This window comes from Muntiacus reevesi, chromosome 17 (assembly GCF_963930625.1).
Source record: "Muntiacus reevesi chromosome 17, mMunRee1.1, whole genome shotgun sequence".
NCBI classification, from domain to species: domain Eukaryota; kingdom Metazoa; phylum Chordata; class Mammalia; order Artiodactyla; family Cervidae; genus Muntiacus; species Muntiacus reevesi.
In genome coordinates, this window is record NC_089265.1 from 21,377,751 (window position 1) to 21,392,501 (window position 14,751).

General features: G+C 36.8%; 1 protein-coding gene across 1 annotated transcript; it reads left to right on the forward strand.

The window, feature by feature from the left end:
• The first annotated feature begins 2,622 nt into the window (after positions 1-2,622).
• On the forward strand, positions 2,623-6,931 carry KLHL9 (kelch like family member 9). Its single transcript, XM_065908171.1, has one exon. It carries the CDS (start codon positions 3,165-3,167, stop codon positions 5,016-5,018), a length of 1,854 nt encoding a protein of 617 aa, XP_065764243.1. The 5' UTR covers positions 2,623-3,164; the 3' UTR covers positions 5,019-6,931.
• Positions 6,932-14,751: the final 7,820 nt, after the last annotated feature.

Here is a 14,751-nt window from a genome sequence, read left to right on the forward strand (position 1 = left end):
ATGCTAGTCAACTATATTTGAAGTTTTAAAAATGTAAGTTAATAAAATATCCATTAAGGGAAAGATCAGTAGCGGGGTAAATATACACTCAAAGTGTCGACTTAAAAAAAGTACTTAAAAAGAGTCGCGAGTTAAATTTTATTGGGGGCAAAATGAGCTCTATAGCCCTGGAGATAGCATTTCACATACTCTGGGAAGCTGCTCCAAAGAGGTAGAGGGAAGGTCCGTGCCGAGAGCCGCCAGGACGTGCCCAGGTCGTGACAAGGTCACGGGACGAGAGAAGAACCTGCAAGGCAGCTCTTCCCCTCGAGGTTGTCCCAGGGGCCTGGTATGTCCCTTTCTTCTGTCTTACTGTTTTTGGGCTTTCTATTAATTTTTGGAAATATAATATATAGTAATAAGGCCTCCCTGGAAAAGTCCAAGCCTTTTTTGGAAATGCTCATGATTGCTCTGGCTCAGGACACTACCATAAACATCAAGTCAGAAAGGAAAAGGCCACAGGTATAGTTTGGCTGCTTGCTTAAAAGATTATAACGTTCTAGAATAGAAAAGAATAGAGGCATTTAGATTTAGAAGTGGATATACTGCTTCAGTTTACTTGCTCCTTGGTTGAGAGGGTTTTCATTATTGCTATTTCCTTGATGCTATTTGTCCGTTGTTTCCCTTTCTTTAAAGAACACGGGATATTTTGGGTATTTTTGTAGAGTTAGGAAATGGGGTACATAGGATTTCAATAGAAGATTTATATTTACCAACTTCACTGCCAATATCTCACTATTAATAGAGGTGTTTTGCTGCTTTAGAGGTGTTTTTGCTGTTTAATAGTTAACCATTGTAAATTGAGGTTTTGTGGTTTCAGGTAAAGAAAAATATCAAGGTTTTTCTCATGGTACTATTCTCAGAAATGTCAAACATGTTACTGTGACCCATCCCATGTATTGTTTTATTGTCCAAAGAATTTACACTATATCTGAGATTTGTAGAACATTGTTTTGTTAGAATGAAAATGTTAGGCCATTGAGGCAAGAGGACTATGTACAGGACATTTAAGAAAAAAACCCTGTAATCGGAAACGTTCTAGATGAATGCATAGGGGGAAAACATGGGGAAGAAAAATATTGACAGGAGCACGAAACCAATATCTGATGTAATATGTGGTGACTTAAGGGGGTGTGGTGACTTAAAGGGGAGGTAACGTTCATTCTATAAAAACTGAGCTATCCTAAAAAAAGAAAAAAGCTACCTCTTCTACGCAACCTTCTGTGTGTGTCTGTCTTCTTCCTCGCCGACGCCACTCATCCCTTGGGTGTTCCTGGACCTGCGGGGTCTGGACCCCGACAGGTCTGTATATGTGTGATTTTGGTGAAGAGAGGGGTATATGCAATCAAGCACATGTTTTTGCAGAAGGCTTTGCTAGTCACAAGAGAGCAGACATCACCATGAAGGAATTTAGTGCTTTTCTAGATATGAGGAGATGCAGAATTGTGCTCCTAAAATCAGCTCCTGAAAACATCTATCTGAAGACCTGTTCTGCTAGTTTTTCCAGAGCAAAAGAGGGCCTCCTTTCTGATCTCAACTCTGAACACTCATCAGGTGGTGTTGAAGGTCAGCAGCTACAACAGCAGGAGTGATTTAATCCTTGTAGAGGTAGATGGCAAGTGCCAATGGAAAGTGCCAATTTGTAGTTTTTCAAAACATCTCTGGTGACACTATTTTGGAAAAAAATTTTGTATGTCTTCAAGCAACATTCTAACGTTAGGATTTATACCGAAACGGGAAGTTTTGTACTCAGAGTCTATAACATTGGAGAACAAGGAAGTATATATTCAGGAACAAATGACAATTGTTTATCCATTTAAAAACTTGTGAGTGGAAAACAAAAGCATGAAAAATTTACTGATGGAATTCTGCTGCATGGCAAAAATTCAGCCTATATTATTTACATAGCATGGTCATAATTTGGTATTTTAAGAGAGGCAAATCACCTGTTTTAAATGATTAAAATTTGAAAATATATACCCAGAGTTATAATTGAAGTGTCTATTAAATTGTGTGGGATAGGGTTTTTTTTTTTGTTTGTTTGTTTTTGTTTTTTTTTGTTTTTTGGTTGAGGATTTTGAGGGATCTTGGTTCTGCAGCCAGCATTTGAAACCTGGCCACAGCAGTAAAAGTGCCCAGTCCTAACCACTTACCTGCCAGGGCATTCCCAGTGTGGGATGAGAATTAACGAAGTTTTTTGTTTTTTTTTTGTAATATAGAGGAAAACTAAAAGCATCTTTCCCCAAAGGAAGCCTTCTGCCAGGCTTCAGCTTCCAGAAAAGCTGCATTTCATTGTTACCCAAAAGGCAGACGCCAAGAATTGTAAATCTCGAAGTATTCATTTAGAGGAACAGCTCAGCTTCAGTGAAAGATTTATATCAAAAATAATATCCGCGCACCCATTCCTATTTAATAATACCACATACAAAGTACCCTGAAGATACCCCGCTGGCCCACCCTGCACAGCCCTGCCTGACCCAAACCCCGCCTCCTCGAGGCACCGCCCACATCCTCCCATCCCCCACATGCCCGCCCACTGGCGAGGTTGGGCGGCTGCGCAGCCGCAGTAGCCGCCACGGCCGCTCCTAGCCCGGGGGATCCTGGGACGAGGCCTTTCCGGAAGGACCGACTCGGCGTTGGGGGCTCGGCCCGTGTTCCAGGCCCAAGCTCGTATTCCAGGTCCTTGCTCCAGGACGGGCCGGTAGCCGCGGCGACGCTCAAAGGGCAGCGGAGGGCGCAGCGGGCCACTCTCTGAGGTGCCAGCCCTCGCCGTCGAGCGAGACGCCGGCCCGCAGGACGTGGCGGCACCTCCCCCTTGGCCCGGCGCAGATCTGCGGAAAGAAGAGCAGCGCAGGCCGGACCAGATGAACCGGGTCACTTAACTGCCTCAGGTGATGAATCATCTACATAGTAGTCAGATTTGAGGTCCACAGCCCTCTGTGGGCCAGCTGCAGAACAATTTTCAATGTGTGACTGTTGTGCTCTGAGGCGTGCTGCAGTGACAGTTTGCCCTTGATAAGGAAAGCGAGCTCTCTTGCTCTTGGGACATCCTCGTTTCCTTTGAAGCTTTCCGGCCGTAACCTCTTTGTCCGGCATACGTCTTTGTGCAAGAGGAAGGCGTTCACATGAAAGTGTCTCTCGGTAACGGTGAAATGGGCGTCTCCGCCCATTTACAGCCTTGCAAGGCAGGAACCACACGTTTTTTTACCAGCAATACTCACAGTTCGGTGGTATTGCAAGGTTTTGATCAACTTAGATTAGAAGGATTGCTTTGTGATGTGACTCTGGTACCAGGTGATGGAGATGAAATCTTCCCTGTTCATAGAGCTATGATGGCGTCCGCTAGTGATTACTTCAAGGCTATGTTCACAGGTGGAATGAAAGAACAGGATTTAATGTGCATTAAGCTTCACGGGGTGAACAAAGTTGGTCTGAAGAAAATAATTGATTTTATTTATACTGCAAAGCTTTCTCTTAATATGGACACTCTTCAGGACACTCTTGAAGCTGCCAGCTTTTTGCAAATCTTGCCTGTTTTAGACTTCTGTAAAGTGTTTCTTATTTCAGGAGTCTCTTTAGATAACTGTGTTGAAGTTGGACGAATTGCTAACACCTACAATCTTATAGAAGTAGATAAATATGTCAATAATTTCATTCTGAAGAATTTTCCTGCCTTACTGAGTACTGGGGAGTTTCTAAAACTCCCTTTTGAACGGCTTGCCTTCGTGCTTTCTAGCAATAGTCTTAAGCACTGTACTGAACTTGAGCTCTTTAAGGCTGCCTGTCGCTGGCTAAGGTTGGAAGATCCTCGGATGGATTATGCAGCAAAATTAATGAAGAATATTCGATTTCCACTGATGACACCACAGGATCTCATTAATTATGTGCAGACAGTAGATTTCATGAGAACGGACAATACGTGTGTGAATTTGCTTTTGGAAGCTAGCAATTACCAAATGATGCCATATATGCAGCCAGTGATGCAGTCAGATAGAACCGCCATTCGATCTGATTCGACACACTTGGTTACATTAGGAGGAGTTTTGAGGCAGCAGCTGGTTGTCAGTAAAGAATTACGGATGTATGATGAGAGGGCTCAAGAGTGGAGATCTTTAGCCCCCATGGATGCTCCTCGTTATCAGCATGGCATTGCTGTCATTGGGAACTTTCTTTATGTAGTTGGTGGTCAAAGTAATTATGATACAAAAGGAAAAACTGCTGTTGATACAGTTTTCAGATTTGATCCTCGATATAATAAGTGGATGCAGGTTGCATCATTAAATGAAAAGCGCACGTTTTTTCACTTGAGCGCCCTCAAAGGACATTTGTATGCTGTTGGTGGGCGAAGTGCAGCTGGTGAGCTGGCCACTGTAGAATGTTACAATCCAAGAATGAATGAGTGGAGCTATGTTGCGAAAATGAGTGAACCCCACTATGGCCATGCTGGAACAGTGTATGGAGGCTTAATGTATATTTCAGGAGGAATTACTCATGACACTTTCCAAAATGAGCTCATGTGTTTTGACCCTGATACAGACAAATGGACACAGAAGGCACCAATGACTACAGTCAGAGGTCTGCATTGCATGTGTACAGTTGGAGACAAGCTCTATGTCATTGGTGGTAATCACTTCAGAGGAACAAGTGATTATGATGATGTTCTAAGCTGTGAATACTATTCGCCAACCCTTGACCAGTGGACACCAATTGCTGCCATGTTAAGGGGTCAAAGTGATGTTGGAGTTGCTGTCTTTGAAAATAAAATCTATGTCGTAGGTGGATATTCTTGGAATAATCGTTGTATGGTAGAAATTGTCCAGAAATATGACCCAGAAAAGGATGAATGGCATAAAGTTTTTGACCTTCCAGAATCACTTGGTGGCATTCGAGCTTGTACTCTCACAGTTTTTCCACCTGAAGAAAATCCTGGGTCACCTTCCAGAGAATCACCTCTTTCAGCACCTTCAGATCATTCTTAGGACCAAGGTGTAATACCTTTGCAGCGCATCAAGGAAGATCCCATAATTTCCCTGGAGTTGTATCTTCTTACAATGATTGGTACCGTTATTAGATTAAAAAGGTAATTGATGTTATTTGTATTGTTTGGCTTAGTATGTTTATCAAATGGTTAACAAATGTATTCTGCAAATGTATGTATTCAACATAGCTATTTTAACAATGTAAAAAGCAGAAAAATGATTGTTAGATATCTTTTTGTGGTGGTGTGTAAGGCAAAGTGTAAGTGATTGTAGTAAATGTATAATTATGTTCATTATGCTTCAAAGTTGAAAGTTTTCATCTTTGACTACAAAACATCAAAGGGAGGATGCCTGCTATAACCTAAAATAATAAACAAAAAAGGTCGCCAAGCCTTATTAGCTGCTTCCCTTTTTTCACGGTTTGTGACATAGCTGCTGACTCACCAGGTTGTGTGGGTACATTCAGAATATGTGGCAGTTCTTCAGCAGACTGGAGGAATACTAACTCAAAAATAGTAAAACCCCAAGTCAGGGTTTCATATCTCTTTTCTGGGGAGAGGAAGAGAGAAAATAAATTACCACACACATACATATGTATATACATATATAATTTTTAAATTGATTGGCACTTCAGCTATAGTGAAATTGTAAATTTAAACTCTTCTACATAGCAACTATTTCTATTCAAATGGGAATTCACTACTAGAGAGTAAATGTCTATGTAGTCTTACTGCAGTGATGTAGATAAGGACTTCAACATTAAATTATTAATAACTGAATTTGTCATTTGACTGAATCGTTACTACAGATGAAACTTAACTTTTCCTGCTTGTATATTGTTTTCTGTAGAGTTGCCTTTATACAGATTATTTAGCAGAGTTCAAGTTTCAGACAATTACTTTTGCTCAGTAAATTTAGGCTCTGCTACTTTCCACCCCTGTGTTCAGTAAAACTTATGAAAAAGACAAAAGCATGCTCAACAAAGCTGCAGGTTTTTAAGTTCAGTCTCTCAACTTATTCTGACATGATTATTTGATTTGAGGTGGTTGCTCTGGTGCTGCTCCAGCCTGTGTGCATTCTGAGCTTTGTGTGATCCATCTTGAGGCTGTGATCTGAGCAAGCGGAAGATGTACTTTTGGCATCACATCAGAAAATGTCCTTTTGGCTATGTCTCAAGGACAGGACCAACTTCAGATTCCCTAAGAAGCCAGCTATAGAAAGCTTGGGACACTGTTGTCTTGCAGGCAGTACTAAAGTAGATCTTCAGCCTCTTCAATACCAAAGGCATCCCTCCTAGTTGAGAACTACAAGGGGAGATCTTAATGGGACCTTATCAGCAAAAGGAATCATGAGTCCTCTGAAGTGAGTGATTCTGAAGAATCTGAAGAGGTACTTCCCTGGAATAATTGCCTGCCTGAAGAAAAAGTTTACATACATACATTTACGTATATATTAACATTTATATCCCTGTACTTGGGAGATTGTCATAGTATAAATCGGAAACAGCCTTGTTATTGACAATCTCAGGATCCAAAACGAAAGGAATTGGCTTCAAGGGATCTGAGCCTCACTGCCCTTTTCATTTTAATGCTTTCATGATTTCTGCACTGGCAGAAAATTTCATACTTCCTATTTTTTTAAATGACTCAGTTTTTTATTAATATAGCACATTTGAGTACATTTAGAAAATAGAAAAAGTAGAAATTGTAATAATTTCGTGCATCAAATAAGAAAAAGCATCTCAGTTATTTCCTTAATTATTAATTAGGTTAAATATTTGCATTTTTTCAGTAGCTCTGTTCCTCTTTAATCAAATGTTAATGTCTTTGCTCTTGTAATACCTATTGGAGTTGCTTTCTTTTTCATATCAAGTTATAGCATCTCTTTATATAATAAATATAATTTAACTGGCATTTGCTTGCATTGACTTTTTTTTCTCAGTCTGTTAGATGTTTACAGGACAGGGCATTCAGTTAATTTTTGAGATCAAATATGTCCATCTTTTGCATTTTGACCTTTTGGGTATAGTTTTGCCAAGTTTCCTTTATTTTTTACGTCATTTTGATGTATTGCTTTTTTGGTGCTAATTCTGTATGCTGAAATGGTACTGTTCTGCATAAGCTTTTCTCTTTTCCTTCTTGAGAAAAGGTTTCTGCCTTCTATCACATTTGACCCTGTTGTTTGGTAATTAAATATTGTTTAGCCAGGTAAGTTAACTGCTCCACCTATACTCCCTACCTCCAGCCTCACACATGCCAACGCTTATCGTTTTACTTTATAATTTTCTGCAGTTTACAGGTCTCTTGATAATCATAAAACAACTCACTGGTGCTTTGCTAATTAAATATATTAATTCTGGCATTCCTTCCTTACAGATATGGAAATTTCAGGTGACTGAAATGATTGGGACGATACCTGTTTTAACAAGCTGATAGTTTGGGGTTTTTTTAACAGAAAATTTAGACTGTAGAAAAATATTTAAAAGAGGATAAAAACTGTAAGCGTATAAAACATTCTGTTAAATTTTAATTTCTTGTTTTAGTTTTTCTGATAGAGTCAAAAGTTGACTTTTGTTAAGTCTTCTGATTCTAAAAATAATTTATCTGTTATGGCAAGTTTTTTAGTCACTAAGTTGTGTTCGATTCTTCGCAACCCTATGGACTATAGCCCACCAGCCTCCTCTACCCGTGGGATTTCCCAGGCAAGAATACTGGGATGGATGGCTGTTTCCTTCTCCAGAGAATCTTCCCAATTCAGGGATCAAACCTGCGTCTATTGCACTGGTAGGTGGATTCTCTACCACTGAGCCACCAGGGAAGCCCTGTGGTAAGTACAGGAAAATAAAAATGAACAGAAGGTGTAAATTATCAATGATTCCACATTCAAAGGTAACATGTTAATACAAGGTATATTGTGAATTTACCTATGTATAAAGTGAAAGTCACTCAGTCGTGTCTGACTCTTTGCAACCCCATGGACTCTACAGTCCGTGGAATTCTCCAGGCCAGAATACTGGAGTGGGTAGCCATTCCCTTTTGGATCTTCCCAACCCAAGGATCCAACCCAGGTCTCCCGCATTGCGGGCAGATTCTTTACCAGCTGAGCCACCAGGTAAGCCCAAGAATACTGGAGTGGGTAGCATATCCCTTCTCCAGCAGATCTCCCCAATCTAGGAATCAAATCAGGGTCTCCTGCATTGCAGGCACTCTGCAGACATTTGTCAAATATATTGCAAATATGCCAAACCTTAAGCTGAAATCTGGATGATGAAGTAAGTTCAACTTCCAGAGACACACACTGTTGTTATGGCTTTCTCCAAGTTTTCTAAAATCTATATATATTAGAAAGCAGTATATAAGATGTTTTCTCCTTAATTATCAAATGCATGTGCGTTAAGGAAAACATTGCATTTTTAAACCAGATTAAAATCCATACTTAATTTTTCCCACTTGCCTAGAGTAGTATTTCTGTACTTTACCTGCAAAGTAAACATATTTAATCATGTTCAAATTTTTCTGTTTTCTAATTAAAATGATCTTGTTCTGATTATAAAGACAAAATATACACCTACAGAAAATTTCACTCAAAACTACCGAAACGTACTATTGAGAAGTGAAAGCAACATTCTGTCCGCAGCTCAGTTGGAAGACCTTAGGGTAAGTTAACTTCTCCAAGGTTCATTTTCCAGTTTGCCCATGGGATTGATGGTGGGCATTAATAAATGTATCTATATCAGAATTATAAGGAGATAATAATATAAAGTGATTAGCATAAAACATATACAGAGAAGCATTAAGATAGTTGTTACTAATTGGCCTTGTACTACATCATAATGTTTCACTTTAATTTTGTCTCAATGATTTTCACAGATTCTTTTCTTTGAAAGTGTTAAATATCTATACCATATTTTATCCATGAATATGCCTTCATATTTTTTCCATTTCCCTATGGGTTATATTTAAATATCTAACCCTAATTTTTTTTTTATCATAAATCAAGCAAGATTTAATACTCTTTCATAAAACTTTTTCCATCTCTATTGCCCTGTGATAAATTCTAAGTAAAATGAGTGAATTAGTGTAGGCTCTTTTACCCTTTTGAAAAATATATCCAGGAGTGTGTGAATATGTGTTTTCGCCATAATGTGTTTAGTGACTATTTCAAAGGAAATCTTTGCAGTTCTTGTTATTTACTGTTTGTATTTATATTTAATTATTGAAAACTGTGAATTTTTTGTTTATTGAGCCTGTGCATTTGTTTCATATGTGAATTATTTACTCCTTTCTGTTTTAAATGTCCTATTAGCTACAAAGACTTTTTCCTCAGTGTCACTTTTATGGGGACAGTGCTGTTCAGTTTTTTAAAATACAGTTATAACTGGTGTTATATTTGTTTTATTATATTAGTTTATCATTTTATATATTATATTAGTATATTAGCATACTAATTTATTATATTAGTTTATTATATTATATTACAACATAATGATTTGATGAAAGTGAAAGTGTTAGTCTCTTAGCCGTTTCCTACTCTTTACAACCCCTTGGGCTCCTCTATCCCACCAGGCTCCTCTATCCACGGAATTCTCCAGGCAAGAACACTGGAACCATTTCCTTCTCTAGGGGATCTTCTGGACCCAGGGATCCAACCCAGGTCTCATGCATTGCAGGCAGATTCTTTACCATCTGAGCCATGAGGGAAGGCCAGAACATCGCAGCTAGCAGAGGATGGTTTTATATAGTATATATTATGAAATGATCACAAGCCTAATTAACTTCCATTACCACACATAGTTATACACTTTTTTCTTATAATGAGAACTTTGAAGATATTTGCTCTTAGCAACTTTCAGATACACAGTATAGTATTACTAATAGACACCATGCTTAACATTATACCGCTGGGACTTATTTGTACCTTTTGATCTCCATCTTCAATTTAATAGTCAAGTATGTCTGTCTTTTTTGCATTTTGACCTTTTAGTGATAACATTGTGGGTGTTGCCCATAGTTCTCATGTCACATTCCTTGTCCTTTATTTTATTGCTTTGTCAGTGCTTATTTTTAACGTGCTCAGGTAGCATTTACTGCTTGTCTCTTGTTCAAATAGCTTTTCTTTTTTCTGGTTGAAATGAAGATGAATTTTGAAAGTTGCTTTTATATTAAGAATATTATCTTATTCCCATCTTTTTTCTTTAAGTATATGTCTTACATATGGTATTTTTTATATTGTAGTGAAATTAGTTTTTCTTCTGTCATTTTTTTTAATGTTCTCTTTGCATAATTTTCCCCATCATGTGATGATGTAATTACCCTGGTATTTGATGTCGTTGTTACGGATATGGCTTTTCACTAGTTTTCTGTTTCCAAGTTGTTATCCGGTTGTTTCACAACAACCTTTGAATAATCTTTACTTTCTCACTTAATTTTTATGCTTTTTAAAATCATGTAGTAGAATCTTATTTATAATATGGGCACACTAGGGTCTTTTTCTTCAGTTATAATGATCTTTTATTCAAGTTGTCTTTGGAATGTAGATTGCTCTTTTGAGTGGAATTTTGTTTTTATTTTATTTGTTTCATAACTTAAAGCATTGGTTAATACTTTCAGCAGATTTTAGGTGTAATACAAGGCATTGTGCCTTGTAGGTAATTTTAATAGGGATAACTCTAGAATTAAAATTTAGAATTCCTTTGTTAAAGAGAGATATTCTTGGTCTTGTTCTTGAAATATCTATTTATTCTGCATTAATTGGGAGTCTTTAAAATGAGGGAATGATATTTGCATCACAAATACCAAGATTTATTGAGGGGGCCAACTTAATTTTTTTCATATAAGAAACTGAAAAAGAGTGTTTTTTGTTTTCCACTGTTGGATTAGAAATTACTCTCCTATATCACTGAGTATATTTTCAGTTGGCATTGTTTAGAAAGCAATTTGGCACGAGCAGTAAAAAATTATCTTCCAACTTTCTCATACCTTTTGGACAGTAACTGTATTTCTAAATTAGTAATAATAAATAAGTCACAAAATTATCATCTCAGCATGATACTATTATTATTGATATTTCCTTTCTAATGTGATCCCCCTCAGACCTTCCATAAATACTTTCAAAAATGAATTTTTTGGAGTTTACCCTCCCTGATTTTGATACATTATCTCTGTTGCTAGTATTTGGTGTTAAGCATATATTTGAATGGTGGAGTGATAGTTAAAAAAGACTTAGATATTCACTAAAGATGATTGCATACACTGCAGAACTGTTGATGCTGTGGTCCTTAAACAAATGTACTAATAATAGATAGTTCCTCTATTTTCTTGGTAACAGTTTTGAACAACCATTTTCCAGGGGTTTTGATGTTATTCTGCCATCTACAGGTTGAAATTTTAAATCCTTATGTAGATAGATGACAGAAAATGTAGGCTTTTTTAAAAAACAGTAATGACAGAACTCAGCAGATGTTTTTATAGTGTATATGAAAGTTCAGAGTCTTCAGATCATACTTAAATAAATGAATACAAAATCCCTATGGTAACTCTTTGTGTATAGAGCGGGTCAGATAATCCGAGAATACATATCCCCCTCCACTCTGTGGTCCCATTAAAATTTTTTTTGATTGAAATATAGTTGATGCTATTATATAAGGTGTACAATATAGTGACTCACAATTTTAAAGGTTATACTCCATTTAGTTATTATAAAATATTGCCTATATTCCCTGTATTGTATATCCTTGTGGCTTCTTTATACATAATAGTTTGTACCTATCCGTTAATCCCCTATCCTTTGTATTACCCCTTCCCCCTTCCCTCTCCCCACTGATAACCACTAGTTTGTTTTCAGTATCTGTGAGTCTGCTTTTTTTGTGTTATATTCTCTAGTTTGTTGTGTTTGTTAGAGTCCACATTTAAGTGATATACACTATTTGTCTTTGTCTGACTTACTTCACTTAGCATAATACCCTCCAAGTCCATACAAGTTGCTGTAAATGGCAAAATTTTCATTTCTTTTTATTGGCTGAGCAGTATTCCAGTATATATAGATATCACATCTTTATTCATTCATCTCTTGATGGACTTAGGTTGTTTCCATATCTTGTCAGTCATAATGCATTGGATGCATTGGGATACATACATTGGGATGCATGTATTATCTTTTTGAGTTGATGTTTTTGTTTTTTCTGGATATGTAGTGCTGGGTCATATGATAATTCTATTCGTAGTTTCTTGCATTTTGTAGTATTTTGAGAAACCTCCATACTATTTATTCCTGTGGCTGCACCCATTTACATTCCCACCAACAGTGTGCAAGGATTCCATTTTTTTCCACATCCTCACCAACATTTGTTATTTGTATTCTTTTTAATGATAGCCATTCTGACAAGGGTGAGGTAACATTTCATTTTGGCTTTGATTTCCTTTTCCCTGATGATTAGCAATGTTGAATATCTTTTCTTGTGCCTATCTTATCTGCATTTCCTATTTAGGAAAAATATCTGTTCAATTCTGCCCATTTTTTAATCAGGCTGTTTTTTTCATGCCAACTTTTATGAACTGTTTATGTATGTTGGATATTAATCCCTTATAGGCCTTAAGGGGTTAAAGAATTAACCCCTTATCATTTGTAAATATCATCTACCAATCAGTAGGTTATCTTTTCATTTTGTTGATGGTTTCCTTTGCTGTGCAAAATCTTTTTAAGTTTTATTGGGTCACATTTGTTTATTTTTCCTTTTATTTACTTTGTTTTAGGAGACAGATAAAATACTGCTACAATTTATGTCAAAGGGTATTCTGCCAGTGTTTTCCTCTAGGAACTTTATACATTTAGGTTTTTAATCCACTTTGAGTTTATTTTTGTATATGGTGTTAGAGAATGTTCTAATTTTGTTTTTTTACACATAGCTGTCCAGTTTTCCCCCACCCCATTTATTGAAAAGACTTTCTTTTTGCTAATGTATATTCTTGCCTCTTTTGTCATAGATTAATTGACTACAGGTACTTCAGTTTATTTCTGGGCTCTCTATACTTTTCCATTGATCTCTGTGTCTTGTTTTTGTGGCAGTGCCATTCTGTTTTGATTACTGTAGATTTCTAATACACTCTGAAGTCAGGGAACATAATTCTATCTAACTCCATTCTTTCTCAAGATTGTTTTGGCTGTTTGGGGTCTTTTGTTTCCATACACATTTTCAAATTTGTTCTAGGTATGAAAAATGCCCTTGGTATTTTGATAGTGATCACATTGAATTGTAGATTGCCTTGGATAGTTTAGTCATTCCAACAGTATTAAATCATCCAGTCCAAGAACACGGTCCCATCTTTCCACCTGTGGTGTCTTCATTTTCTTTCATCAGTGTCTTATTAATAAGTTTCTGAGTACAGATCTTTTACCTCCTTAGATAGGTGTATTCCTAGGTATTTTATTTGTTTTGATATGGTAAATGGGATTGTTCCCTAAGTTTCTTGTTCTGATAGTTCCTTGTTAGTATACAGAAATGCAAGAGGTTTCTGTATATTAATTTTGTATCCTGCAGCTTTACCAAATTCATTGATTAGCCCTAGTAGTTTTCAGTGGCATCTTTAGGATCTATGAATAGTATTGTGTCATCGGCAGCAGTGACAATTTCAACTCTTTTCCAATTAAGGTTCCTTTTATTTCTTTTTCTTCTGCTGTGACTAGGACTTTCAAGACTGTTAAATAAAAACAGTAAGAGTGGGCATTCTTGTCTTGTTTCTTCTGATCTTAGAGGAAATGCTTTTCGCTTCTCACCATTGGGTATGATGTTAGGCATCATTTGGCATATATGGCTTCTATTATCTTATGTTCCCTCTATGCCCATTTTCTGAAGAGTTTTTTTTTTTCTTTTTCATAAATGGATGTGAATTTTGTCAAAAGCTTTTAGTGCCTCTACTAAGATGATCATATGGTTTTAATTCTTAAAACCTTATAAAATTAAATCTTAAAACCTCTTAAAAATTCTTTAATTTTTAAAATGTGGTATATCACATTGACTGATTTGTGGGTATCGGAAAGTCCTTGCTTCTCTGAGATAAAATCCTACTTGATCATGGTGAGTGATTCTTTTACTATATTGGATTCAGTTTGCTTAATATTTTTTGAATATTTTTGCAACTATGTTCATGAGTAATACTGGCCTGTAATTTTTTTGTGTGTGTGGTGTCTTTCTTTGGTTTTGGTATCAGGGTAATGCTGGCCCCATAGAATGAATATGGAAGTGTTCCTCTGAAATTTTTGAGAATAGTTTGAGAAGGATAGGTTGAACTCTTCAAATGTTTGGTAGAATTCACCTGTGAAGCCACCTGGTCCTGGACTTTTGTTTGTTGTGAATTTTTAAAATTATTAGCTTAATTTCACTACTGGTGATTGGTCCGTTCATATTTTCTCTTTCTTCCTGATTTGGTCTTGGGATATGGTACTCTTATAAGAATGTGTCCATTTCTTCTAGTTTGTCCATTTTACTGGCATATAGTTTGTAGCTGTCTCTTAGGATCCTTTGTATTTCTGTGACCTGGGTTGTAATGTCTCCTTTTTCATTTTTCTGTTTATTGATTTGGGCCCTCCCCCCTTTTTCTTAATGAGGCTAGCTAAAGTTTTTTAGTCTTGTTTATCTATTCAGAGAACCAACTCAGTTTCATTGGTCTTTGTTTTTCAGTCTTTATTTCTACTCTGATCTTTTGCTTCTACTAACGTTGGGTTTTGTTCTTTCTCT

Excerpts from the sequence above, each read along its gene's own strand:
- KLHL9 (XM_065908171.1), top strand. The coding sequence starts at position 3,165 with ATGAAAGTGTCTCTCGGTAACGGTGAAATGGGCGTCTCCGCCCATTTA.